Source organism: Oncorhynchus clarkii, chromosome 22 (assembly GCF_045791955.1).
Source record: "Oncorhynchus clarkii lewisi isolate Uvic-CL-2024 chromosome 22, UVic_Ocla_1.0, whole genome shotgun sequence".
Classification (NCBI taxonomy): domain Eukaryota; kingdom Metazoa; phylum Chordata; class Actinopteri; order Salmoniformes; family Salmonidae; genus Oncorhynchus; species Oncorhynchus clarkii.
In genome coordinates, this window is record NC_092168.1 from 31890454 (window position 1) to 31918015 (window position 27562).

Below are 27562 nucleotides of genomic sequence, written 5' to 3' on the forward strand. Positions count from 1 at the left end.
TTGTGCATACCCGTTAAAACAAGAGTTCTGTCCATGGTGCTGAATGCACAGTGTACTCTTCCCTCCGTGTAGTTCATTGCATGTTTAATAATGAAAATACCTACCAAAAGGTTGTGGTTAACTTCTGTGCACGTGTAAAAAGTAAAATAAGTAGCATATCTGGACATGATTTACAGTAGATATATCTGTCAACACAGTCATACACATTATGTATAATCCTGTAATATGATTCTGGCCCGCGATGGCAAAAATATATTTTATTGTGGCCCTCCATAGAAAATAATTGCCCAGGCCTGCTCGAGAGGTACTATTGGAATGTTGGAATGTTGGCCTCTAGACGTGGTGTGGTCACAACAACATACAGGAACTCAAGTCCTTCTGTTCACCTGATTTAGAATTCCTCACAATCAAATATCGACCGCATTATCTACCAAGGGAATTCTCTTCGATTATAATCACAGCCTTATATATTCCACCCCAAGCAGACACATCGATGGCTCTAAACTAACTTTATTTGACTCTTTGCAAACTGGAAACCACATATCCTGAAGCTGAATTCATTGTAGCTGGGGATTTTAACAAGGCTAATCTGAAAACAAGACTCCCTAAATTGTATCAGCATATCGATTGTGCAACCAGGGCTGATAAAACCTTGGATCATTGCTATTCTAACTTCCGCAACGCATATAAGGCCCTCCCCCGCACTCCTTTCGGAAAAGCTGACCACGACTCCCTGCCTACAGACAGAAGCTAAAACAAGAAGCTCCCGCGCTCAGGTCTGTTTAACGGTTTAAGGACACCTACACCACCCGATGTCACAGGAAGGCCATAAAGATCATCAAGGACAACAACCACCTGAGCCACTGCCTGTTCACCCCGCTATCATCCAGAAGGCGAGGTCAGTACAGGTGCATCAAAGCAGGGACCGAGAGACTGAAAAACAGCTTCTATCTCAAGGCCATCAGACTGTTAAACAGCCACCACTAACATTGAGTGGCTGCTGCCAACACACTGACTCAAATCCAGCCACTTTAATAATGGGAATTGATGGAAATTGATGTAAAATATATCACTAGCCAGCATTGCTACTTAATATAATGTTTACATACCCTACATTACTCATCTCATATGTATATACTGTACTCTATATCATCTACTGCATCTTGTCTATGCCGTTCTGTACCATCACTCATTCATATATCTTTATGTACATATTCTTTATCCCTTTACACTTGTGTTTAATACATGTATCACTAGCCACTTTAAACTATGCCACTTTGTTTACATACACTTGTGTGTATAAGGTAGTAGTTGTGGAATTGTTAGGTTAGATTACTCGTTGGTTATTACTGCATTGTCAGAACTAGAAGCACAAGCATTTCGCTACACTCGCATTTCGCTACACTCGCATTAACATCTGCTAACCATGTGTATGTGACAAATAAATTTGATTTGATTAATGTAACTTAATATTACCCACTTGGGGGTGCTGTTGCATACCTTTCCCCTTGTAATGCTGTTAACATACAGTTACACTCCCTTTATTGACACAAGAAATACACTGACGAGAATATGTATGGGTACATATTTTTATTTTGTTTTATGAAATCTTCCCATAATTCATTTGCTGAGATAACAATTAGCCCACTAAAATAATAATGCCTGCCATTCAGAAGAGAGGGTTTGGCAATAGATGTTAAATGACGTGTCCATGAGGCTGTAGAAATGACATTTTTTTGTACAATAATGAATGATGAAAAAACATACAGGTTTCGCCAAGTGTTCATAAAATGAGTAACTTTATTAGGACTTAAGACACTCCAGAGAAGACCCTTGTTTGCAGGACGTCTTTGTTTGTACCTCAGTGTACTGTATGTAGTACACAAGCTTGCTATACTGTATGCACAAAAGCCCAGTTTCAGTATAAAATACTACAAAAATATATGTGAAATATCAGCAAGTGTTTTTACATTATGAGATGACAATCTGAGATGCAAAAAATAGAAGTAGATATTTTCTTTTATAAGAAAATTAAAACTAAAACCTGTATATTTCCAGTGAACGTTAAGTGCATATCAGTCAGTATTGCTGTTGATATTCCCCACATACTCTCTTATTACAATATATAACGATAATCCACCATACATAACCAAGACTTAAAAGAAGAGTTTGAGATAGAGAAATTCATTAAATTGTCCTTTCTTGACCTCAACAATACAAGGCTGAATAAAATGGATTATAAGTTTAGATACATTTCTAAACAAGAGTTCTTAACCCAGTCATGTGCTTGAACTTTTAACCATCAGAAACATGGATCTGCAGTTTGTGTTCCTCTTCACTTTGGATCCTTCTGCTTGTCTTCCTCCTCCTCCCTCTCCTCCTCTTTCTCTTCTTCCTCCGGGAAGGATACTTTTGATTTGCTCTTGAGCAGCTTGACCCCTGGGGATTGGACAGACAGAGTGCTGGATAGTCATGGGTAATGTGACAGACTGTGACTGCAGTCACATCAGAGAGATCAATAGGAAACCCACTCAGTGTGTTCTAACAGCTACTAGCTCTTCACTGACACACACTGTGTCATGATCTACAAGCCTAAACTACAATCATTTCTGTCTGTGTAGTCCCCTTGCTGTCAAAAGATGAAACTATATGTCCATCAGTGTTGGGACTGTAGTAAGTGTTTCAGAGGATGATGCTGTGTTGTTGTTGTGTGTAAGCATGATGCTGTTTGTTTCAGCATAGGGGCCAACTGTCATCTGTCCTGTGACCAGACCATCTGTTAGTTAAGGTTACCAGAGTGCTCCTTGCAGCTACAATCAACAGCTCATGTTTCAAAGAGCTTTTTTCACTCTCTTGATAAACACTCAGTGATGACCACACTTATGACTCAATATTCTTTCTGACTCATATCCGCTGACTACAATCTACATCAGTGTAGTGGTTTACCCACCTTTCTTTTGTGGAAAAAAGCATTGAAAGTATAGGGAGCGTTACATTTTTCAACGCAACTGGTGATTAGTTTACCCCCCCCCCCCCCCACTACAGCACTGATCAACATCAACCCACAAGCTGTTGTCTCAAGAAAATACAGTGCATAGTGTGTGACTCACTAGACTTGACAATGTGAATTTGTTCACCCGCACCTCCTAAACAACAGTATTGAGCTACACCTGTTACTAAGCATTCTACAAATAAAACAACATTGGCTTTTCTTGGCCTACTTGACTGGCCTGGTCTTAGATCCCTTGAGGTGACAAGGCAGCACATAGGCCCAGGTTCCAACTCCAGTTAATCACATCGTAAATGGAACATTATTCCCTTTTTATGGCTTTTCTCTCTATGTGTATTCTGACCTTGAACATAAGCATGAGAATAGCATGAGATTCACCCACTATTCGTCTGAGGTGGAGCTTGAATAAATTAAGGTGGAGGTGTCTACAGCTGTGGAGGCTGGTGGGTGGAGCTATAGGAGGACGGGATCATTGTAATTTCTGGAATTTAATAAACGGGAAGGTATGACTTGTTTCACTCCATTCCATTTGTCAATCGAGCCATTACAATAAGAACGTCCTCCTATAGCTCCTCCCACCAGCAAACTCTGCTCTACATATTCCTGACATATTCTGTCCTTGACTTAATTCTCTAATTAATTCCACCACCTTTAAGCGTGAAGAAACCATGAATATGGTCGAGCGAACCTACTGGTTCCAAGTGGGAAAAGCATCAACTTTCTTTTTTCTATAGAGAACACCATTCTCCATGCACTGCTTTATTCATTATATATTTTTTAATAATTTTAATATATATATATATTATTATTATGAACAAAACAAATACCAAAACATAATTATACAAACAAATGTACATGAACCTAACAGACGGGCATTACATATCGAGATACATTTTCAATTTGCCAAAAAGTTTGATGGTACACATTGCTTTTTTGTTTTTACACTGACTGATCATTTCAAAATAATATTTCAATTCTATCTTAAACAATGTGAAGAGCAGTTTGTACTCCACCCATTTCATTTTATGGATAAAGAATATGCCATGAAAAATAAACACATGAACAATGAAAGTTAAAATCGGGGTCCATATCATTTGGTTCCAAATAAAACATATTATCAGAGTCTTTCAAATGAACATGAACTCACTCCAAAATCATCTGACATAAGAACAGTCCCAAAATAAATGGTCAAGACTCTCTGGGTCACAACCACAACATACACATTTGTTATCAATAGCTATTTTGAATCTGTGTATAATAAAGGTCTTTACAGGGTAGATTATATGAATGAGTTTATATGATACTTCACCTTATTAGATATAAAATATTTTCCAGACAACAACCAGACTTTGTTCCAGTTCACTTGTCCTAGGACTGCATTCTAGTATCTTCTAGCAGAGGGAATAGTAACATATTGACATTGGTTTTTTATATACACATTATTACATTTATAGTTTAATATATAAATTCCTTCTAACTGTGTCGAAGCTACAAAATCCTCAACAGTTGCACTTGGAGCACTGTTATATTCTAAACGAAGAATAGCACCTTAAGGGACAGCTCTAACAACTATTTGAAACTACTCAAGAGTGAATGTAACATTGTGTGTTCTCATGAATTCTGGATAACAAGTTTCTCTTCCCTCAATCTTTTAAATTCAGCCATTTCTTTACCTCTCTTCATGGCTGTTTGTCATACTTCATTCATTCTCAATATTTCCCATAAGACTTAAATAGTTGGGCTTTCCTCCAATTATCTTGTATATCTTTGGCATCCATCTTGAAATGATCATCTCCCAACAGTCTACTATTGAGTTTCCAATAACTCTGATTCGATTTATTAACTTCAGATCCATTAATATTTAAAGATGAGAATATATTTTTATGATCAGTAAGAATTGATGGTTCAATTGATACCCTGACTCATTGTTGACTGTCTGGACATGTCCTTGTTACTCCAAGTGAAGTCCCTTTTATCAGGATATTTACATCTCCAAATATCGAATAATCCAAGACCAAGACATAGATTATTAATCTCAGGATTAACTCTGCTGGATCTGTTAGTTTTCACTTCTCCATAAAGCCAACATATTTTTTTGTATGGCCTCAATTTTCATAGTATTTTCCCTAACCGTGTCCTCCAAGCCATTTGCCCTTTCACCTATCTTTGCTGTCAAAAGCATCACAAAATTGTTTTGCATCTCAAGAGGTGACACCCTCTTGCCCTCTCATCTTTTCCCCCTGGGGCTTGACTGGAGTGTCGTGGTCGTAAAGTGACAGCCTGAGCTGGGGACTGGGTGGGCGCAAGTTGTCCGCATTGTTGTCCGTGCTCACCAGATTTTCATCACCCACAGCAGTATTTCACCCCACGGTTACATTCTGAAGAGGAGTACCCAAAACCATACCATCTTTGGCGGTTAATTGTCCATCTGATGATTGATCAATTCATTTTATTTTGGTTCTGGTCGTGGAAGTTTTCATGAAGACATTCTCGTTTTTGAGCTAGCTAGCTGATCTGGCTATCTAGTGTTGTCGCTAACTTAATAGTTTGAAGTGAATAACTTGCAGAAAGTAATCAATTACTTTGGTAAACACACTACACCATATTCATGTAGGGTTTTATGACCATAGAAATAACCACATGGTCCTATTTGGGTGAGGAAATCCAATAATTCCTTCAGCTACCAGAAATAATCGCATCTGCACTGACCACCATCTTGCGCGCCTGCACGGCTTTATAATGTTTTGATAAATGTATCATGTGAGACACTATCGGGCGCCACCGTCGGTAATACCCACAGTGGATCATGGCGCACGGTTCACGACAACTGGACCGTTGTCATACAGTTCCATGATAGTGAGAATTAGGGTAGATTCATAGGATTATTGTTCGACATTCTAATATTTCATGTATTGAACTTGAATATGACATCATTCAGGATTAATCAAACCTCTGTATTTTGTATTCATCAATATAAAGTATTCCGTGCATAAATGTGCATAAATAATCTATAAAATCAGAGTATTTGTATTCTTCCAGTTGGTGCTGAAATGGAGACGAATATGCATAGATTGCCTTCTTCCTTTGATCCCTATAATCTGAACCTCTCTCGATGTATTTGTCCTATTGAGTCTGTCGACAAAATTCTAATTAAATGTGTAACGTATTTAAAGGGACGGCTTAAAAGAAATGTACTGAAAACTCAAGGGGAAAATGTGTTGGCAAGCAAGTGGGAGAGTTTTCAACGGTTGAATGACATTTATTCAAAAGTGCGCAAATTAGCCACACCTGCAGAGCCTGTTACAGCTTTTATATCTTTCATTCGTTGCTTTAATTTTCCTTTCCTCATGATGCCATCTATTTTGTGAAGTGCACCAGCCCCCCCCCCCCCCCCCCCCAATCTTAAAAGGATGAACATCTACATTGGCCATTCTGTCAATCCAGCATGACTTCTGACGGACTCAAAACAACAAGAAACTCAGAAAAAAACAAGCTCCGACTGCGAAAAAACATTTTGAATAGTCATCCAACTCGGAGTATCAAGTCGGGGACTTGGGCCTCTTTCTAGAGCTCCGACCTGAATATCACCAATGTCATCATGATTCGACCTTGTTTTTTTCTGAGTTCCCAGTTGTCTTGAAAGCACCATAAATGCAGAGAATGTCAGACTTTGATGACAAAAAGTGAGCACAGCACAACAAGGTGAGGCCAAAAATGTATTGTATGCTGCTGCATAAATTATGTAAATTGCCAGGGAGATATGTATACTGTAGCTCAGAAAGTAATAGGCCCATGTGCCTCACCCTAATAATTTGGTCCATTTTTCACTCTTAATTTTGCCTACTGTTCTGACGTGATGCTGCACATGTAGACTATATCCTGTTTTAGAGAAACTCAATTAGTATTTGGTAGCATTGCCTTATAACTTGGGTCAAACATTTCGGGTAGCCTTCCACAAGCTTCCCACAATAAGTTGGGTGAATTTTGGCTCATTCCTCCTAACAGAGCTGGTGTAACTGAGTCAGGTTTGTAGGCCTCCTTGCTCACACAAGCTTTTTCAGTTCTGCCCACAAATTTTCTATAGGATTGAGGTCAGGGCTTTGTGATGGCCACTCCATACCTTGACTTTGTTGTCCTTAAGCCATTTCACCACAACTTTGGAAGTACGCTTGGGGTCATTGTCCATTTGGAAGACCCGTTTGCGACCAAGCTTTAACTTCCTGACTGATGTCTTGAGATGTTGCTTCAATATATCCTCATGATGCCATCTATTTTGTGTAGTGCACCAGTCCCTCCTGCAGTAAAGCACCCCCACAACATGATGCTGCAACCCCCGTGCTTCACGGTTGGGATGGTGTTCTTCGGCTTGTAAGCCTCCCCCTTTTTCCTCCTAACATAACGATGGTCATTATGGCCAAACAGTTCTATTTTTGTTTCATCAGACCAGAGGACATTTCTCCAAAAAGTACGATCTTTGTCCCCATGTGCAGTTGCATACTGTAATCTGGCTTTTTTATGGCGGTTTTGGAGCAGTGGCTTCTTCCTTGCTGAGCGGCCTTTCAGGTTATATCAATATAGGGCTCGTTTTACTGTGGATATAGATACTTTTGTACCTGCTTCCTCCAGCATGTTGTTCTGGGATTGATTTGCACTTTTCGCACCAAAGTACGTTCGTCTCTAGGAGACAGAACACATCTCCTTCCTGAGCGGTATGACGGCTGCGTGGTCCCATGGTGTTTATACTTGCGTACTATTGTTTGTACAGATAAACGTGGTACCTTCAGGCATTTGGAAATTGCTCCCAATGATGAACCAGACTTGTGGAGGTCTACAATTGTTTTTCTGAGGTCTTGGCTGATATCTTTTGATTTTCCCATGATGCCAAGCATTTGAAGGTAGGTCTTGAAATGCATCCACAGGTACACCTCCAATTGACTCAAACGATGTCAATTAGCCTATCAGAAGCTTCTAAAGCCATGACATAATTTTCTGGATTTTTCCAAGCTGTTTAAAAGCACTGTCAACTTGCTGTATGTAAAAACGTCTGGCACACTGGACACATTATAAGTGAAATAATCTGTCTGTAAACAATTGCTGGAAAAATGATTTGTGTCATGCACAAAGTAGATGTCCTAACCGACTTGCCAAAACTATAGTTTGTTAACAAGACATTTGTGGAGTGGTTGAAAAACAAGTTTTAATGACTCCAACCTAAGTGTATGTAAACTTCCGACTTCTACTGTAGATAGCGGAATAGGCCTAACATTAATCAAAAAATACTTTCAATTTTGCAGCTCAGGAGGTTATTCTAGACAAGTCTCTTCTGTGTCTTTATCATTCTCACACTAGTCATTTGCTGATGGCCCAAGCCTATACTACGCCATCTACTGGTACAACGTCGTTATTGATCTGTAACTGAGTAAATGGTGACGTAAAGTAAGATTCCAACATGTGAATGTTCATTCAGAGTCGTAACATAGGGTTTGTACGTACTAATTTAACGTTTACGTTATGCTTCAAGCATGGCTTTTCTTACGATCCTAACAATTTACCTATGGATTTTCGTGCGATCAAAACGATACGTACGTTCAACCTTTTGGCAGCTATGTCACTCCATGTGTGGAGTTGTGATGGCCTTACCTGGAGTAAAGGGAGGCTGGTGTTGATAGGGGGTGTCTTTGCGCCTTGGTGTGTCTGCCAGTCGTGGCAGATCCCCTGATAGCTCATCTGCTAGGGCCAGTGTATCTGTGTGGGACTGGGGCAGTCTGGTAGGAGGCAGGCTGTCTCTGTCCTCACTGTGGCCTCTACAGCAGTCTGTGGGCTCTCTGCCTGTGGAGGACACACACAGTACATTATAGAGGTCCACAGTATGGCAAAGTGGGTGGGGTTATATCCTGCCTGTTTGGCCCTGTCCGGGGGTATCATCGGCTGGGGCCACAGTGTCTCCTGACCCCTCCTGTCTCAGCCTCCAGTATTTATGCTGCAGTAGTTTATGTGTCGGGGGGCTAGGGTCAGTCTGTTATATCTGGAGTACTTCTCCTGTCTTATCCGGTGTCCTGTGTGAACTTAAGTATGCTCTCTAATTCTCTCTTTATTTCTTTCTCTCTCTCGGAGGACCAGAGCCCTAGGACCATTCTTCAGGACTACCTGGCATGATGACTCCTTGCAGTCCCCAGTCCTCCTGGCCGTGCTGCTGCTCCAGTTTCAACTGTTCCTCCTGCGGCTATGGAACCCTGACCTGTTCACCAGACGTGCTACCTTGTCCCAGACCTGCTGTTTTCAACTCTCTAGAGACAGCAGGAGCGGTAGAGATACTCTTAATGATCGGCTATGAAAAGCCAACTGACATTTACTCCTGAGGTGCTGACCTGTTGCACCCTCGACAACTACTGTGATTATTATTATTTGACCATGCTGGTAATTTATGAACATTTGAACATCTTGGCCATGTTCTGTTATAATCTCCACCCGGCACAGCCAGAAGAGGACTGGCCACCCCTCATAGCCTGGTTCCTGTCTAGGTTTCTTCCTAGGGAGTTTTTCCTAGCCACCGTGCTTCTACACCTGCATTGTTTGCTGTTTGGGGTTTTGGGCTGGGTTTCTGTACAGCACTTTGAGATATCAGCTGATGTAAGACAGGCTATATAAATAAATTTGATTTGATTAGATTCCAATGATCACAATTATAATGGTGTGCTTAATTTGTACGGAAATTGGTCTCCTACTCTTAAGCTTTGCTCTCCTGACTGAGAAATGTGTGTTTTCTATTTCCTTTCAGATTTTTTCGGGGAACACAGAATGTTGTTTTTGTGTTTCCGTAATTGCATGAATTACCAGTATAATCTGTAGCCCTATGCCTTCCAGCCATGTACAAACCTGGGCCGATAATTTTACTGGACCATATTCAGCATGCTACTCTCGGTCAACTGAATTCAAGGCCATCCAGCCTGGGGTGTTTGGCCATGTTGGATATTTTCTAATCTACACACTAATTAACAAGCCAGGTTTGTGAAGAAAATATTTGTTGTGGTATAAAATTGGACCATAAATAGGCTGCTGTGCTGAAATGAATTTTGATTGTTTGAATAACAACTATCTATTTGAGTGACATGCAGTAGGATGGTGTAGCTCTCTCTTTGCCCTGTCTATCACTGCAGCTAAAGTAGGATTGTGTAGCTTCCCTGGTCAGTCAATCAATATTTAATGTAGATTTACAGTGCTACCTCCTGTCTAAGTCAGCACCTGACTAGCTCTGTCACACATTTCAGTGGTCTCTGTGGAGGTATAATGCTGACTACAGACGTTTCATCAGTGTTTCCTACACTCACCAGAATAAAAGGGAGAGTATGAACTAATGGCACTTCCATCTCATCATGTTATGGCAGTTTGTGTGAACAAGGTTCTGTACTGTACCTTTCATGGTGGGTGGAGAGTAGACGCTGTGTTTCCTCTGAGCAGGAGACGACTCTGCACTCTGGACCTGGTGGTGTAGAAGGATGGAGGGAGGAGGTGTAGAGGGATGGAGGGAGGAGGTGTAGAGGGATGGAGGGAGGAGGTGTCGAGGAGGAATGGTGCGGGTGGAAAAGAACAGCATGTGAACCAACAAGGCAGAGCCAGAGATCCCATTTCACTGATGCTATTTCAGGAATCAATGACAACTTGATCAGAAATGCCTCTTGAACCATAGACAACAGCTAGAGATGAGGTTTTTGCAATCTGGCTATTCTGTCCATATCCAAACATGCAACATTTAAATAAAAGTTGATTTTATGGGAAATTATATTTGTGACATCACATGATTTTGAAACAGAGCAGTCGGGTATGGGTGACAGTGTGTGTAACCTACCTCTCCTTGATGCTTGTCATCTGTGGGAGAGAAAAGCAAACAGTTAGTGATGTGCAGCCTATCTGTGTGTTGAGGCTCTGTACCCACCCACCCACCCACCCACCCACACACACACACACACACACACACACACACACAGAGAGAGAGACAGCGTGTGACATGTGACTTGGTTTATTATAGACTAAGACCCTGGGAGAGAGATGGAGAGCGATAAGATGGTCACCATGAGGCTGAGAGTTTATGGTTCAGTGTCCTGATGTTTGGGAGTGTTCAATTAAAGCCATAGGGCACTGCTTCTCAAATATTTTGAACACATCTGGTTTTCAAGGATACAATTCTGATTCAGGACAAACAATGATCCAGAGACACAACACTACAGTAAGCTTCAGTATTAACCTTCCGAAGTGGTCTCTCTTCAAGAGACACAGTTCAGATGACATTCACAGGGAAATATTAGCAAGACAAAGAGCTGCTTGTAGCTGAAATAATGGCTGTGAATAGTGAAAAGGGTCCCACGCACACTACAGTATGCAGCTCACATACACAGACAGAGTTGAGCAAAACAAGTTTCACCCGACACAAGCAAACAAACTACAGACAGGCTACATTACAGTACACCGCCCAGTACCATTCACAACACACAGGCAGGGTAATGTAAATGTAAAAGGCCATTTGGCATAAACAGTTGATCAACTAAACAAAGAGCTTGACGAGACAACTAGGCTGGAGAAAACTGTCCATAAAGCCATTGACTACACCCATGGAGACGCAGGTGGAAAGAGGGATGGAGGGAGGGATAGAACCAGGCTTATGAAGGGAACAGAACTGTCCCATTGGCAGCAGTTCAAATCAAATCAAATTGTATTATTCACATGCGCCGAATACAACAGGTGAATGCTTACAGTGAAATGCTTACTTACAGCAGCAGTAAAATAACAATAGCGAGACTATATACAGGGGGTACCGGTACAGAGTCAATGTGTGTTGGCACTGGTTAGTTGAGGTAATATGTACATGTAGGTAGAGTTATTAAAGTGACTATGCATAGATGATAACAACCGAGAGTAGCAGCGGTGTAAAAGGGGGAGCAATGCAAATAGTCTGGGTAGCCATTTGATTAGATGTTCAGGAGTCTTATGGCTTGGGTGTAGAAGCTGTTTAGAAGCCGCTTGGACCTAGACTTGGCGCTCCGGTACTGCTTGCCATGTGGTGGCAGAGAGAACAGTCTATGACTAGGGTGGCTGGAGTCTTTGACCATTTTTAGGGCTTTCCTCTGACACTGCCTGGTATAAAGGTCCTGGATGGCAGGAAGCTTGGCCCCAGTGATGTACTAGGCTGTTCGCACTACTCTCTGTAGTGCCTTGCGGTCGGAAACCGAGCACATGCCATACCAGGCAGTGATGCAACCATCATGCTCTCGATGGTGCATCTGCAGAACCTTTTGAGGATCTGGGGACCATGCCGAGTCTTTTCAGTCTCCTGAGGGGGAATTGGTTTGTCGTGCCCTCTTCACGACTGTCTTGGTGTGCTTGGACCATGTTAGTTTGTTAGTGATGTGGACACCAAGGAACTTGAAGCTCTCAACCTGCTCCACTGCAGCCCTGTTGATGAGAATGGGGGCGTGCTCTGTCCTCTTTTTCCTGCAGTCCACAATCATCTCCAGTTACCTAAGTTTGCCATAAACACAGACCTGGAACTGAGGAGGAAGAAATCCATGGATAAAAGACAACCTGGGTCTATGATGCAACACACACACACATACCAATGCCATTCTGACAATGTAACAACTCTAAACTGGCTCCTGGATGCAGGGCTATTTCATTGCCACCCAGTAGATTTGTGTTAGATGGTTTGTCCCTGAGACAGGTTTGGCCCAAATGGCACTCTATTTCCTATGAAATGCACTACCTTTTACCAGAGCCAATAGGGTCAAAGGTAGTGCACTATATAGGGCCCTCAAACTCAACTCTGGACCTCGAAGCCAGTTCCACTGCTATTTTAAATTGTTCTCCTCTAATCAGGGATTTAGATGGGACACAAGGTGGGTGCAATAAATGATCACTTAGAACAAAAAACCATCATGTGCCGGACCTTGAAGGGTAAGAGTTGAATATTCCTGATGTAGGGAATAGGGTTCCATTTGAGAAGCAGACAAGAACACCCCCTACTCTGCCTGGACCTCTCTATGAGAAACATACGGGCCAGCAGACCCTCCATCAACTAACAGTACCAACCCTTTCCCTTTCTCAGTGCAATAAGATAGATACAACCTGTTTGTATACTGTACAGGCACACACAGCTTTCTATCAGCTTTGAAGTGTAAAACATACACCAGTGTTTTATTACAGACAACTCCTGTACTCACATCTCTAGTTTGGTCCTTATGGCCTCTTCTAACTGTCTCACTGTCATCCACAGCTGTGCCTGGGGGCTTTTGGCATAGGTCCTCCCTGTCTTACTCTATGGTGACCTTTCCAAAAGTAGTGGGGAGGACCAGAGTGTGGACAAGGCAGCTTGTTTTGCTGTGACTGTGCTGCAGTGTATGAGTTGTGACTATGGCTAAGCAGCAGGCTGTGCTGCAGTCTGAGCTGTAAGCTGTGGCTGTGTCACAGGGAAGGTATTTGTGCTGATGTCACATTGTGACCCTCTCACACAATGTTCTGGATCTCTCACCCCAGGTTAGATTCCAATCTCACTGTTTCAGGATGACGCAACACAGACAGAACATTCACCTTGCTGTGCACAGCCTTGTCTTTCTTTTTTAATCTCTTCTGGTTACTCCCATTCACTAGGCCGACATCACCCACCATCCATCCTATCACCCTCCATGCATCCTTCTGTCACCCCCATTCATTCTTCTATCACCCTCCATCCATCCATCCATCCATCCATCCATCCATCCATCCATCCATCCATCCATCCATCCTATAAACCTCCATCTACCCTTCTTTCACCCTCCAATCAACCTCCATTAAATCCTTCTATCATCCTCCATCCAGCCTTCTATCACCCTCCACCCATCCTATCAACCTCCACCCATCCTATCACCCTCCACCCATCCTTCTATCAACCTCCATCCATCCTTCTATCAACCTCCATTCCATCCCTCTATCACCCTCCATCCCTCCTTATATCAACCTCCATTCCATCCTTCTAACACCCTCCATCCATCCTTCTATCACCCTCCATCCATCCTTCTATCAACCTCCATCCATCCTTCTATCATTCACCATCCATCCTTCTATCAACCTCCATCCATCCTCCTACCAACCTCCATCATTCATTCTATCACCCTCCATCCTTCCTATCACCCTCCAACCATCCTATTAACCTTAATTCCATCCTTCTATCAACCTCCATCCATCCTTCTATCAGCCTCCATCCATCCTTCTATCAGCCTCCATCCATCCTATCACCCTCCACCCATCCTTCTATCAGCCTCAATCGATCCTTCTATACACCTCCATCCATCCTGCTATCACCCTCCATCCATCCTTCTATCACCATCCATCCATCCTTCTATTACCCTCCATCCATCCTTCTATCAACCTCCATCCATCCTTCTTTCACCCTCCAATCAACATCCATCCAGCCTTCGATCACCCTCCAATCAACCTCCATTCCATCCTTCTTTCACCGTCCATCTATCCTTCTATCACCCTCCAATCAACCTCCATCCATCATCCTATCAACCCCCATCCATCATTCGATCAACCTCCATCCAGCCTTCGATCACCCTCCAATCAACCTCCATTCCATCCTTCTTTCACCGTCCATCTATCCTTCTATCACCCTCCAATCAACCTCCATCCATCATCCTATCAACCTCCATCCATCCTTCTATCACCCTCCATCCATCCTATCACCCTCCATCCATCCTTCTATTAACCTTAATCCATCCTATCACCATCCATCCATCCTATCACCCTCCATCCATCCATCCTTCTATTAACCTTAATCCATCCTTCTATCAACCTCCATCCATCCTTCTATCACCCTCCATCCATCCTTCTATCACCCTCCAATCAACCTCCATTAAATCCTTCTATCATCCTCCATCCAGCCTTCTATCACCCTCCATCCTATCACCCTCCACCCATCCTTCTATCAACCTCCATCCATCCTTCTATCAGCCTCCATCCATCCTATCACCCTCCACCCATCCTTCTATCAGCCTCAATCGATCCTTCTATCAACCTCCATCCATCCTTCTATCACCCTACATCCATCCTCCTAATAACCTTAATCCATCCTTCTATCAATCTCCATCCATCCTTCTATCACACTCCACCCATCCTTCTATCACCCTCCAATCAACCTCCATTCAATCCTTCTATCACCCTCCATCCATCCTTCTATCACCCTCCATCCACCCTTCTATCACCCTCCAATCAACCTCCATTAAATCCTTCTATCATCCTCCATCCAGCCTTCTATCACCCTCCATCCATCCTATCACCCTCCACCCATCCTATCACCCTCCACCCATCTTTCTATCAACCTCCATCCATCCTTCTATCAGCCTCCATCCATCCTATCACCCTCCACCCATCCTTCTATCAGCCTCAATCGATCCTTCTATCAACCTCCATCCATCCTTCTATCACCCTACATCCATCCTCCTATTAACCTTAATCCATCCTTCTATCAATCTCCATCCATCCTTCTATCACACTCCACCCATCCTTCTATCACCCTCCAATCAACCTCCATTCAATCCTTCTATCACCCTCCATCCATCCTTCTATCACCATCCATCCATCCTTCTATTACCCTCCATCCATCCTTTTATCAACCTCCATCTATCTTTCTATCACCCTCCAATCAACCTCCATCCATTGTTCTATCAACCTCCATTCCATCCTTCTATCACCCTCCATCCAGCCTTTGATCACCCTCCAATCAACCTCCATCCATCCTTCTATCAACCTCCATCCATCCTTCTATCACCTTCCATCCATCCTATCACCCTCCATCCATCCTTCTATTAACCTTAATCCCTCCTATCACCATCCATCCATCCTATCACCCTCCATCCATCCATCCTTCTATTAACCTTAATCCATCCTTCTATCACCCTCCATCCATCCTTCTATCACCCTCCAATCAACCTCCATTAAATCCTTCTATCATCCTCCATCCAGCCTTCTATCACCCTCCATCCTCCTATCACCCTCCATCCATCCTATCACCCTCCACCCATCCTTCTATCAACCTCCATCCATCCTTCTATCACCCTCCATCCAGCCTTCTATCACCCTTCATCCATCCTATCACCCTCTACCAATCCTTCTATCACCCTCCACCCATCCTTCTATCACCCTCCATCCATCCTATAACCCTCCATCCATCCTTCTATCACTCCCCATCCATCCTATCACCCCCATCCATCCTTCTATCAACCTCCATCCATCCTTCAATCACCATCCATCCATCCTATCATCCTCCATCTATCCTTCTATTAAACTTAATCCATCCTTCTATCAACCTCCATCTATCATTATATCACCCTCCAGCCATCCTATTAACCTTAATTCCATCCATCCTTCTATCACCCGACTTCCATCCATCCTTCTATCAGCCTCAATCCATCCTTCTATCACCCTCCATCCATCCTTCTATCGCCCTCCATCCATCCGTCTATCAACCATCCTTCTATTAACCTTAATCCATCCTTCTATCAACCTACATCCATACTTCTATCACCCTCCATCCATTCTTCTATCACACTCCCCCCATCCTTCTATCAAACTCCAATCAACCTCCATTCAATCATTCTATCACCCTCCATCCAGCCTTCTATCACCCTCCATCCATCCTATCACCCTCCACCCATCCTTCTATCAAACTCCATCCATCCTATCACCCTCCATCCATCATTCTATTAACCTTAATCCATCCTTCTATCAACCTCCATCCATACTTCTATCACCCTCCATCCATTCTTCTATCACCCTCCATCCATCCTTCTATCACCCTCCAATCAACCTCCATCCAACCTTCTATCAACCTCCATCCATCCTTCTATCACCCTACTTTCTATCACCCTCCATCCAACCGCCTATCACCCTCCATCAATCCTTCTATCACCCTCCATCCATCCTTCTATCACCATCCATCCATCCTTCTATTACCCTCCATCTATCCATCCTTCTATCACCCTCCAATCAACATCCATCCATCATTCTATCAACCTCCATTCCATCCTTCTATCACCCTCCATCCAGCCTTCGATCACCCTCCAATCAATCTCCATTCCATCCTTCTATCAACCCCCATCCATCCTTGCATCACCATCCATCCATTCTTCTATTACTCTCCATCAATCCTTCGATCAACCTCCATCCATCCTTCTATCACCCTCCAATCAACCTCCATCAATCGTTCTATCAACCTCCATTCCATCCTTTTTTCACCCTCCATTCATCCTTCTATCACCCTCAATCCATCGTTCTATCAACCTCCATTCTATCCTTCTATCACCCTCCATCCAGCCTTCGATCACACTCCAATCAACCTCCATTCCATCCTTCTATCACCCTCCATCCATCCTATCACCCTCCATCCAGCCTTCTATCACCCTCCATCCATCCTTCTATCACCCTCCATCCATCCTATCACCCTCCACCAATCCTTCTATCACCCTCCACCCATCCTTCTATCACCCTCCATCCATCCTATCACCCTCCATCCATCCTTCTATCAACCTCCATCCATCCTTCTATCACCATCCATCCATCCTATCACCCTCCATCCATCCTTCTATCAACCTCCATCCATACTTCTATCACCATCCATCCATCCTATCACCCTCCATCCATCCTTCTATTAACCTTAATCCCTCCTATCACCATCCATCCATCCTATCACCCTCCATCCATCCATCCTTCTATTAACCTTAATCCATCCTTCTATCACCCTCCATCCATCCTTCTATCACCCTCCAATCAACCTCCATTAAATCCTTCTATCATCCTCCATCCAGCCTTCTATCACCCTCCATCCTCCTATCACCCTCCATCCATCCTATCACCCTCCACCCATCCTTCTATCAACCTCCATCCATCCTTCTATCACCCTCCATCCAGCCTTCTATCACCCTTCATCCATCCTATCACCCTCTACCAATCCTTCTATCACCCTCCACCCATCCTTCTATCACCCTCCATCCATCCTATAACCCTCCATCCATCCTTCTATCACTCCCCATCCATCCTATCACCCCCATCCATCCTTCTATCAACCTCCATCCATCCTTCAATCACCATCCATCCATCCTATCATCCTCCATCTATCCTTCTATTAAACTTAATCCATCCTTCTATCAACCTCCATCTATCATTATATCACCCTCCAGCCATCCTATTAACCTTAATTCCATCCATCCTTCTATCACCCGACTTCCATCCATCCTTCTATCAGCCTCAATCCATCCTTCTATCACCCTCCATCCATCCTTCTATCGCCCTCCATCCATCCGTCTATCACTCTCCATCCATCCTATTACCCTCCATCCATCCTTCTATCAACCTCCATCCATCCTTCTATCAACCATCCTTCTATTAACCTTAATCCATCCTTCTATCAACCTACATCCATACTTATATCACCCTCCATCCATTCTTCTATCACACTCCCCCCATCCTTCTATCAAACTCCAATCAACCTCCATTCAATCCTTCTATCACCCTCCATCCAGCCTTCTATCACCCTCCATCCATCCTATCACCCTCCACCCATCCTTCTATCAAACTCCATCCATCCTATCACCCTCCATCCATCATTCTATTAACCTTAATCCATCCTTCTATCAACCTCCATCCATACTTCTATCACCCTCCATCCATTCTTCTATCACCCTCCATCCATCCTTCTATCACCCTCCAATCAACCTCCATCCAACCTTCTATCAACCTCCATCCATCCTTCTATCACCCTACTTTCTATCACCCTCCATCCAACCTCCTATCACCCTCCATCAATCCTTCTATCACCCTCCATCCATCCTTCTATCACCATCCATCCATCCTTCTATTACCCTCCATCTATCCATCCTTCTATCACCCTCCAATCAACATCCATCCATCATTCTATCAACCTCCATTCCATCCTTCTATCACCCTCCATCCAGCCTTCGATCACCCTCCAATCAATCTCCATTCCATCCTTCTATCAACCCCCATCCATCCTTGCATCACCATCCATCCATTCTTCTATTACTCTCAATCAATCCTTCGATCAACCTCCATCCATCCTTCTATCACCCTCCAATCAACCTCCATCGATCGTTCTATCAACCTCCATTCCATCCTTTTTTCACCCTCCATTCATCCTTCTATCACCCTCAATCCATCGTTCTATCAACCTCCATTCTATCCTTCTATCACCCTCCATCCAGCCTTCGATCACACTCCAATCAACCTCCATTCCATCCTTCTATCACCCTCCATCCATCCTATCACCCTCCATCCAGCCTTCTATCACCCTCCATCCATCCTTCTATCACCCTCCATCCATCCTATCACCCTCCATCCAGCCTTCTATCACCCTCCATCCATCCTTCTATCACCCTCCATCCATCCTATCACCCTCCACCAATCCTTCTATCACCCTCCACCCATCCTTCTATCACCCTCCATCCATCCTTCTATCACCCTCCATCCATCCTTCTATCAACCTCCATCCATCCTTCTATCACCCTCCATCCATCCTATCACCCTCCATCCAGCCTTCTATCACCCTCCATCCATCCTTCTATCACCCTCCATCCATCCTATCACCCTCCACCAATCCTTCTATCACCCTCCACCCATCCTTCTATCACCCTCCATCCATCCTTCTATCACCCTCCATCCATCCTTCTATCAACCTCCATCCATCCTTCTATCACCATCCATCCATCCTATCACCCTCCATCCATCCATCCTATCACCCTCCATCCATCCTTCTATCAACCTCCATCCATACTTCTATCACCATCCATCCATCCTATCACCCTCCATCTATCCTTCTATTAAACTTAATCCATCCTTCTATCAACCTCCATCCATCATTCTATCACCCTCCAGCCATCCTATTAACCTTAATTCCATCCTATCACCCCCCATCCATCCTTCTATCAGCCTCCATCCATCCTTCTATCGCCCTCCATCCATCCTATCACCCTCCACCCATCCTTCTATCAACCTCCATCCATCCTTCTATCACCCTACATCCATTCTTCTATCACCCTCCATGCATCCTTCTATCACCCTCCAATCAACCTCCATTCAATCCTTCTATCACCCTCCATCCAGCCTTCTATCACCCTCCATCCATCCTTCTATCAGCCTCCATCCATCCTTCTATCAGCCTCCATCCATCCTATCACCCTCCACCCATCCTTCTATCAGCCTCAATCGATCCTTCTATCAACCTCCATTCAATCCTTCTATCACCCTCCATCCAGCCTGCTATCACCCTCCATCCATCCTTCTATCAGCCTCCATCCATCAGCCTCCATCCATCCTATCACCCTCCACCCATCCTTCTATCAGCCTCAATCGATCCTTCTATCACCCTCCATCCATCCTTCTATTAACCTTAATTATATCCTTCTATCACTCTCCATCCATCCTATCACCCCCCATCCATCCTTCTATCAACCTCCATCCATCCTATCACCCTCCATCCATCATTCTATTAACCTTAATCCATCCTTCTATCAACCTGCATCCATCCTTCTATCACCCTCCATCCATCCTTCTATCACCCTCCAATAAACCTCCATTCAATCCTTCTATCACCCTCCATCCAGCCTTCTATCACCCTTCATCCATCCTATCACCCTCCACCCATCCTTCTATCAACCTCCATCCACCCTTCTATCAACCTCCATCCAGCCTACTATTACCCTCCACCCATCCTTCTATCACCCTCCACCCATCCTTCTATCACCCTCCACCCATCCTATCACCCTCCACCCATCCTATCACCCTCCACCCATCCTATCACCCTCCATCCATCCTATCACCCTCCATCCATCCTTCTATTAACCTTAATTCCATCATTCTATCACTCCCCATCCATCCTTCTATCACCCTCCATCCATCCTTCTATCACCCTCCAATCAACCTCCATTCAATCCTTCTATCACCCTCCATCCAGCCTTCTATCACCCTCCATCCATCCTATCACCCTCCACCCATCCTTCTATCAACCTCCATCCATCCTTCTATCACCCTCCACCCAGCCTTCTATCACCCTCCATCCAGCCTTCTATCACCCTCCATCCAGCCTTCTATCACCCTCCATCCATCTAATCACCCTCCACCCATCTTTCTATCACTCTCCATCCATCCTATCACCCCCATCCATCCTTCTATCAACCTCCATCCATCCTATCACCCCCCATCCATTCTTCTATCAACCTCCATCCATCATTCTATCACCCTCCAGCCATCCTAATAACCTTAATTCCATCCTTCTATCACCCACCATCCATCCTTCTATCACCCTCCATCCATCCTTCTATCACTCTCCATCCATCCTTCTATCACCCTCCATCCATCCTCCTATCAACCTCCATCCATCCTTCTATCACCCTCCAATCAACCTCCATTCCATCTTTCTATCAACCTCCATCCATCCTTCTATCACCCTCCATCCATTATATCACCCTCCATCCATCCTATCACCCTCCATCCATCCTTCTATTAACCTTAATCCATCCTATCAACCTCCATCCATCCTTCTATCACCCTCCATCCATCCTTCTATCACCTTCCATCCATCCTTCTATCAGCATCAATCCATCCTTCTATCACCCTCCATCCATCCTTCTATCACCCTCCATCCATCCTTCTATCACCCTCCATCCATCCTTCTATCACCCTCCATCCATCCTTCTATCACCCTCCATCCATCCTTCTATCACCCTCCATCCATCCTTCTATCACCCTCCATTCCATCCTTCTATCACCCTCCATCCATCCTTCTACCAACATCCATCCATCCTTCTATCAACCTCCATCCATTCTATCACCCTCCATCCATCCTTCTATTAACCTTAATCCTTCCTTCTATCACCCTCCATCATCCTTCTATCAACCTCCATCCATCATTCTATCACCTTCCATCCATCCTTCTATCACCTTCCATCCATCCCTCCATCCATCCTTCTATCACCTTCCATCCATCCTTCTATCACCTTCCATCCATCCTTCTATCAACCTCCATCCATCCTTCTATCACCTTCCATCCATCCTTCTATCACCTTCCATCCATCCTTCTATCACCCTCCATCCATCCTTCTTTCAGCCTCAATCCATCCTTCTATCTCCATCCTCCTATCACCCTCCATCCATCCTATCACCCTCCATCCATCCTTTTTTCAGCCTCCATCCATTCTTCTATGACCCTCCATCCATCCTATCACCCTCCGTCCATCCTACCAATCTCCATCTATCCTTTTATCAATCTCCATCCATCCTTCTATCACCCTCCATCCATCCTTCTCCCCCCAGACCTCTTATAGTAACACTCAATTTTGTGTACCCCATAAGAATAGTCTCAAGCCCTCATTCAACCCAAATTAACAAAACTCCTTCATATCCCACAGCTCTTCATTAAATATCAACAGATGGATCTGAAAGAAAACACTTTATTGACATAATGAGATCGAGCCAAAAAGTCTTAATTCTTCTCTTTAGCAGTAAAACTTGAGTAAATTGGGATACATACATAAACAAAACCCCTCTAAACACAAATAAGCCTCTACTGAAGAATAACATGCTCAATGCCAGTAGACTAGAGCATAACAAACAAAACAAAAATTGTCACATGAAGACACACATAACTTCCATGACAGTTTGTGAGTCATGCAGAGTGAAGCTTGGCAAATGGCTTCAACATTCCATTGCGACACAGGAAATAAAATAAATTCCAATTCCATTGCTTTTCAGTGAGGAAAACTACAATTGGAATTTCAGTTTATTTCCGGAATTGAATGAATTGACCCCAACCCTGTTCTTCACTCAGTAGCAGTGTCTTACCTGCTGCAGTTATGTCTGGTGGAAGATAGATGACATGGGTAGCTGGTGTAGGTCTCCTCTTACGGATCTGTTAGGTGGAGACAGGACATGGCGGGATAGGACAGGGAGGGACAGTACAGGAAAGAGAGGTGTTCAAGTGTGGCACTGAAGATAACTGGAGACAGACAATAAGCACCAGTAACCCAGTAGCATATGATACAGACTTGCTGTATGTGCATGTTTTACAAAGTGGTAGAGTTTAGTGTCAATACAATCAATGACCTACAGTACCAGTCAAAAGTTTGTACACACCCTACTCATTCAAGGGTTTTTCTTTATTTTTACTATTTTGTACATTGTAGAATAATAGTGAAGACATCAAACTATGAAGTAACACATATGGAATCATGTAGTTACCGAAAAAAATTTAAACAAATCAAAATATATTTGAGATTTGAGATTCTTCAAAGTAGCCACCCTTTGCCTTGATGACAAATTTGCACACTTGGCAATCTTTCAATCAGCTTCATGAGGTAGTCGCTTGGAATGCATTTTAATTAACAAGTATGCCTTGTAAAAAGTGAATTTGTGGAATTTCTTCTTAATGCGTTTGAGCCAATCAGTTGTGTTGTGACAAGGTAGGGGTGGTATACAGAAGATAGCCCTATTTGGTAAAATACCAAGTCCATATTATGGCAAGAACACCTCCAATAATGTTTCTTTATTTAACATTTAGTTATCTAGGCAAGTCAGTTAAGAACAAATTCTTATTTACATTATTTACAGCAGCCTCTCAAACCCTAACCTGGACTACGCTGGGACAATTGCGCGCCGCCCTTTTGGACTCCCAATCAGAGCCGGTTGTGATACAGCCTGATGCAGTGCCTTAGACCACTGAGCCACTCAGGAGCCCAAAGAGAAACAACAGTCCGTCATTACTTTAAAACATGAAGGTCAAAATTTCAAGAACTGAAAGTTTCTTAGAGTGCAGTCGCAAAAACCATCAAGTGCTATGATGAAACTGGCTCTCATGAGGACCCACCACAGGAAAGGAAGACCCAGAGTTACCTCTTCTGCAAAGGATAAGGCCATTAGAGTTACCAGCCTCAGAAATTGCAGACCAAATAAATGCTTCACAGAGTCCAAGTAACAGACACATCTCAACACCAACTGTTCAGAGGAGACATCGTGAATAAGGCCTTCAAGGTCAAATTGCTGCATAGAAACCACTACTAAAGGACAACAATAAGAAGAAGAGACATGCTTGGGCCAAGAAACACAAGCAATGGACATTAGACTGGTGGAAATCTGTCCTTTGGTCTGATTAATCCAAATGTGAGATTTTTGGATCCAACCACCGTGTCTTTGTGAGATGCAGAGTAGGTGAACGGATGATCTCTGCATGTGTGGTTCACATCGTGAAGCATGGAGGAGCAGGTGTGATGGTGTGGGGGTGCTTTGTTGGTGACACTGTCAGCTATTTATTTTGAATTCAAGGTACACTTAACCAGCATGGCTACCACAGCATTCTGCAGCGATACGCTATCCCATCTGGTTTGCGCTTAGTGGGACTATCGTTTGTTTTTCAACAGGACAATGACCCAACACACCTCCAGGCTGTGTAAGGGCTATTTGACCTAGAAGGAGAGTGATGGAGTGCTGCATCAGATGACCTGGCCTCCACAATCACCCGACTTCAACCCAATTGAGATGGTTTGGGATGAGTTGGACCTCAGAGTGTAGGAAAAGCAGCCAACAAGTGCTCAGCATATGTGGGAACTCCTTCAAGACTGTTGGATAAGGTTTCCAGGTGAAGCTGGTTGAGAGAATGCCAAGAGTGTGGAAAGCTGTCATCAAGGCAAAGGGTGGCTACTTTTTTATTTATTTATTTTTTATTTGACCTTTATTTAACTAGGTAGGCTAGTTGAGAACAAGTTCTCATTTGCAACTGCGACCTGGCCAAGATAAAGCATAGCGATTCGACACATACAACAACACAGAGTTACACATGGAATAAACAAAACATAGTCAATTATACAGTAGAACAAAAGAAAACAAAACGTCTATATACAGTGAGTGCAAATGAGGTAAGATAAGGGAGTTAAGGCAATAAATAGGCCATGGTGGCGAAGTAATTACAATATAGCAATTAAACACTGGAATGGTAGACGTGCAGAAGATGAATGTGCAAGTTGAGATACTGGGGTGCAAAGGAGCAAGATAAATAAATAAATACTGTATGGGGATGAGGTAGGTAGATAGATGGGCTGTTTACAGATGGGCTATGTACAGGTGCAGTGATCTGTGAGCTGCTCTGACAGCTGGTGCTTAAAGCTAGTGAGGGAGATATGAGTCTCCAGATTCAGAGATTTTTGCAGTTCGTTCCAGTCATTGGCAGCAGAGAACTGGAAGGAAAGACGACCAAAGGAGGAATTGGCTTTGGGGGTGACCAGTGAGATATACCTGCTGGAGTGCGTGCTACGAGTGGGTGCTGCTATGGTGACCAGTGAGCTGAGATAAGGCGGGGCTTTACCTAGCAGAGACTTGTAGATAACCTGTAGCCAGTGGGTTTGGCGACGAGTATGAAGCGAGGGCCAACCAACGAGAGCATACAGGTCACAATGGTGGGCAGTGTATGGGGCTTTGGTGACAAAACAGATGGCACTGTGATAGACTGCATCCAGTTTGTTGAGTAGAGTGTTGGAGGCTATTTTATAGATGACATCACCGAAGTCTAGGATCGGTAGGATGGTCAGTTTTACGAGGGTATGTTTGGCAGCATGAGTGAAGGATGCTTTGTTGCAATATAGGAAGCCAATTCCAGATTTAATTTGGATTGGATATGCTTAATGTGAGTCTGGAAGGAGAGTTTACAGTCTAACCAGAAACCTAGGTATTTGTAGTTGTCCACGTATTCTAAGTCAGAGCCGTCCATAGTAGTGATGCTGGACGGGCGAGCAGGTGCGGACAGTGATCGGTTGAATAACATGCATTTAGTTTAACTTGCGTTTAAGAGCAGTTGGAGGCCACGGAAGGAGAGTTGTAGGGGTGGGTGTGGAGGTGGTGGGGAGCGGGACAGGTTGGCCAAAAATGGGGATGAAGCGATCTTTCTAAAATCACAATAGTGACAAATAAGGATACAATCAAATAGTAAAAAAAAAATCCCAATCAATATTCACTCAAAGCACTGACAAGTTGTAATAAGATTTAGGCAACTAAGATTGTGACAAATAAATCCAGAAAGTGGTGGGGGCAGGGGGAAATCCATGTCATAAAACATATTTTCCTACCAGGCATAATATGATCGAAGTAAAGCTTATTCTGCCAGTCAGTCTCAAGAAGAGCTAGCTCTTCACAGCCCCCACTGATTCAACAAGCCCACCATCCCATTAACCTCACATTACCATGTCATAATGGTAAAAACATTTATTACCATATCGTGTCGAAATTGAATGTTCTTACTCACATGCTCTGATGCCTGAGGGTCCAGCTGACTCTGAAACACAGGCACAGAAAACTGGATCTTCTTAGGACTGTTGGACTCCATGCTGGACTCCATGTTTGTGGAAAGAGAGAGTAGGAAAGAAAGTAAGAGAAAGAGACGAAGAGAGGGGACTGCGTTGGGAGCAGCTGCACACAGCAGCAGCCTCTCTTCTCTTCTGTTCCTTTCCCTTCCTTATGAGCCCTGGGATAGCTTTACTGGACAGCCCAGCCTGCCTCCCCCTGCCCCCGTCCGAGAGAGAGAGAGAGAGAGAGAGAGAGAGAGAGAGAGAGAGAGAGAGAGAGAGAGAGAGAGAGAGAAAAGGAGAGGGAGGGAGGGAGGGAGAAAAGGAGGGAGGGAGGGAGAAAAGGAGAGAGAGAGGGAGAGGGAGGGAGAAAAGGAGAGAGAGAGAGGGAGGGAGAAAAGGAGAGAGAGGGGAAAGGGAGAAAAGGAGAGAGAGAGAGGGAGAGGGAGAAAAGGAGAGAGAGAGAGAAAGAGAGAGAGAGAGAGAGAGAGAGAGAGAGAGAGAGAGAGAGGGAGGAAGAAAAGGAGGTAGGGAGGGAGAAAAGGAGAAAAGGAGAGAGAGGGAGGGAGGGAGGGAGAGAAAGAGAAAAGGAGCAAGAGAGAGGGAGGGAGAAAAGGAGAGAGAGAGAGGGAGAGAGAAAAGGAGAGAGAGAGAGAGGGAGAAAAGTAGAGAGAGAGAGGGAGAGGGAGAAAAGGAGAGAGAGAGGGAGAAAAGGAGAGAGGGAGGGAGAAAATGAGAGAGAGAGGGAGGGAGAAAAGGAGAGAGAGAAAAGGAGAGAGGGAGGGAGGGAGGGAGAAAAGGAGAGAGAGAGGGAGAAAAGGAGAGAGAGAGAGGGAGAAAAGGAGAGAGGGAGGGAGAAAAGGAGAGAGAAAGGAAGGGAGAAAAGGAGAGAGAGGAGGGAGAAAAGGAGAGAGAGGAAGGAGAAAAGGAGAGAGGGAGGAAGGGAGAAAAGGAGAGAGGAGAGAGAAAAGGAGAGAGAGAGAGAGGGAGGGAGGGAGGGAGAAAAGGAGAGTGTCCAGTTCACTACCTCAGCAGTCTCCCTTCCCCCAGCTGGGTCAAGTGCTCTCTCGCTCTGTATAATGACACCGCAGCTCAGAAGTGCAATATAAGCCCCCGGAGGAACAAGGCTGGTGCAATGTTAATTATTGATAAACCAAGTTCAGGAAGTCACTGGCCTCTTCACCCCCCT

The 27562-nt window shown here is 44.0% G+C and overlaps 1 protein-coding gene across 1 annotated transcript; it reads right to left on the bottom strand.

Moving 5' to 3' along the window:
* Positions 1-1573: 1573 nt before the first annotated feature.
* LOC139380790 (protein phosphatase 1 regulatory subunit 1A-like) lies at positions 1574-27451 on the bottom strand. Its single transcript, XM_071123821.1, has 6 exons — positions 26334-27451; positions 22889-22955; positions 10857-10876; positions 10424-10490; positions 8651-8839; positions 1574-2439 (listed from the first exon to the last, which is right to left on the bottom strand). The coding sequence occupies exons 1-6, from the start codon at positions 26424-26426 to the stop codon at positions 2336-2338; spliced, it is 540 nt and encodes a 179-aa protein (XP_070979922.1). The 5' UTR covers positions 26427-27451; the 3' UTR covers positions 1574-2335.
* Positions 27452-27562: the final 111 nt, after the last annotated feature.

Excerpts from the sequence above, each read along its gene's own strand:
- LOC139380790 (XM_071123821.1), bottom strand. The coding sequence starts at position 26,426 with ATGGAGTCCAGCATGGAGTCCAACAGTCCTAAGAAGATCCAGTTTTCT. Across the intron at positions 22,956-26,333 it reads ACCCTCAGGCATCAGAGCAT|ATCCGTAAGAGGAGACCTAC; the intron begins GTGAGTAAGAAC and ends TCCACCTAACAG. Across the intron at positions 8,840-10,423 it reads CTCTCCACCCACCATGAAAG|GCAGAGAGCCCACAGACTGC; the intron begins GTACAGTACAGA and ends TGTCCTCCACAG.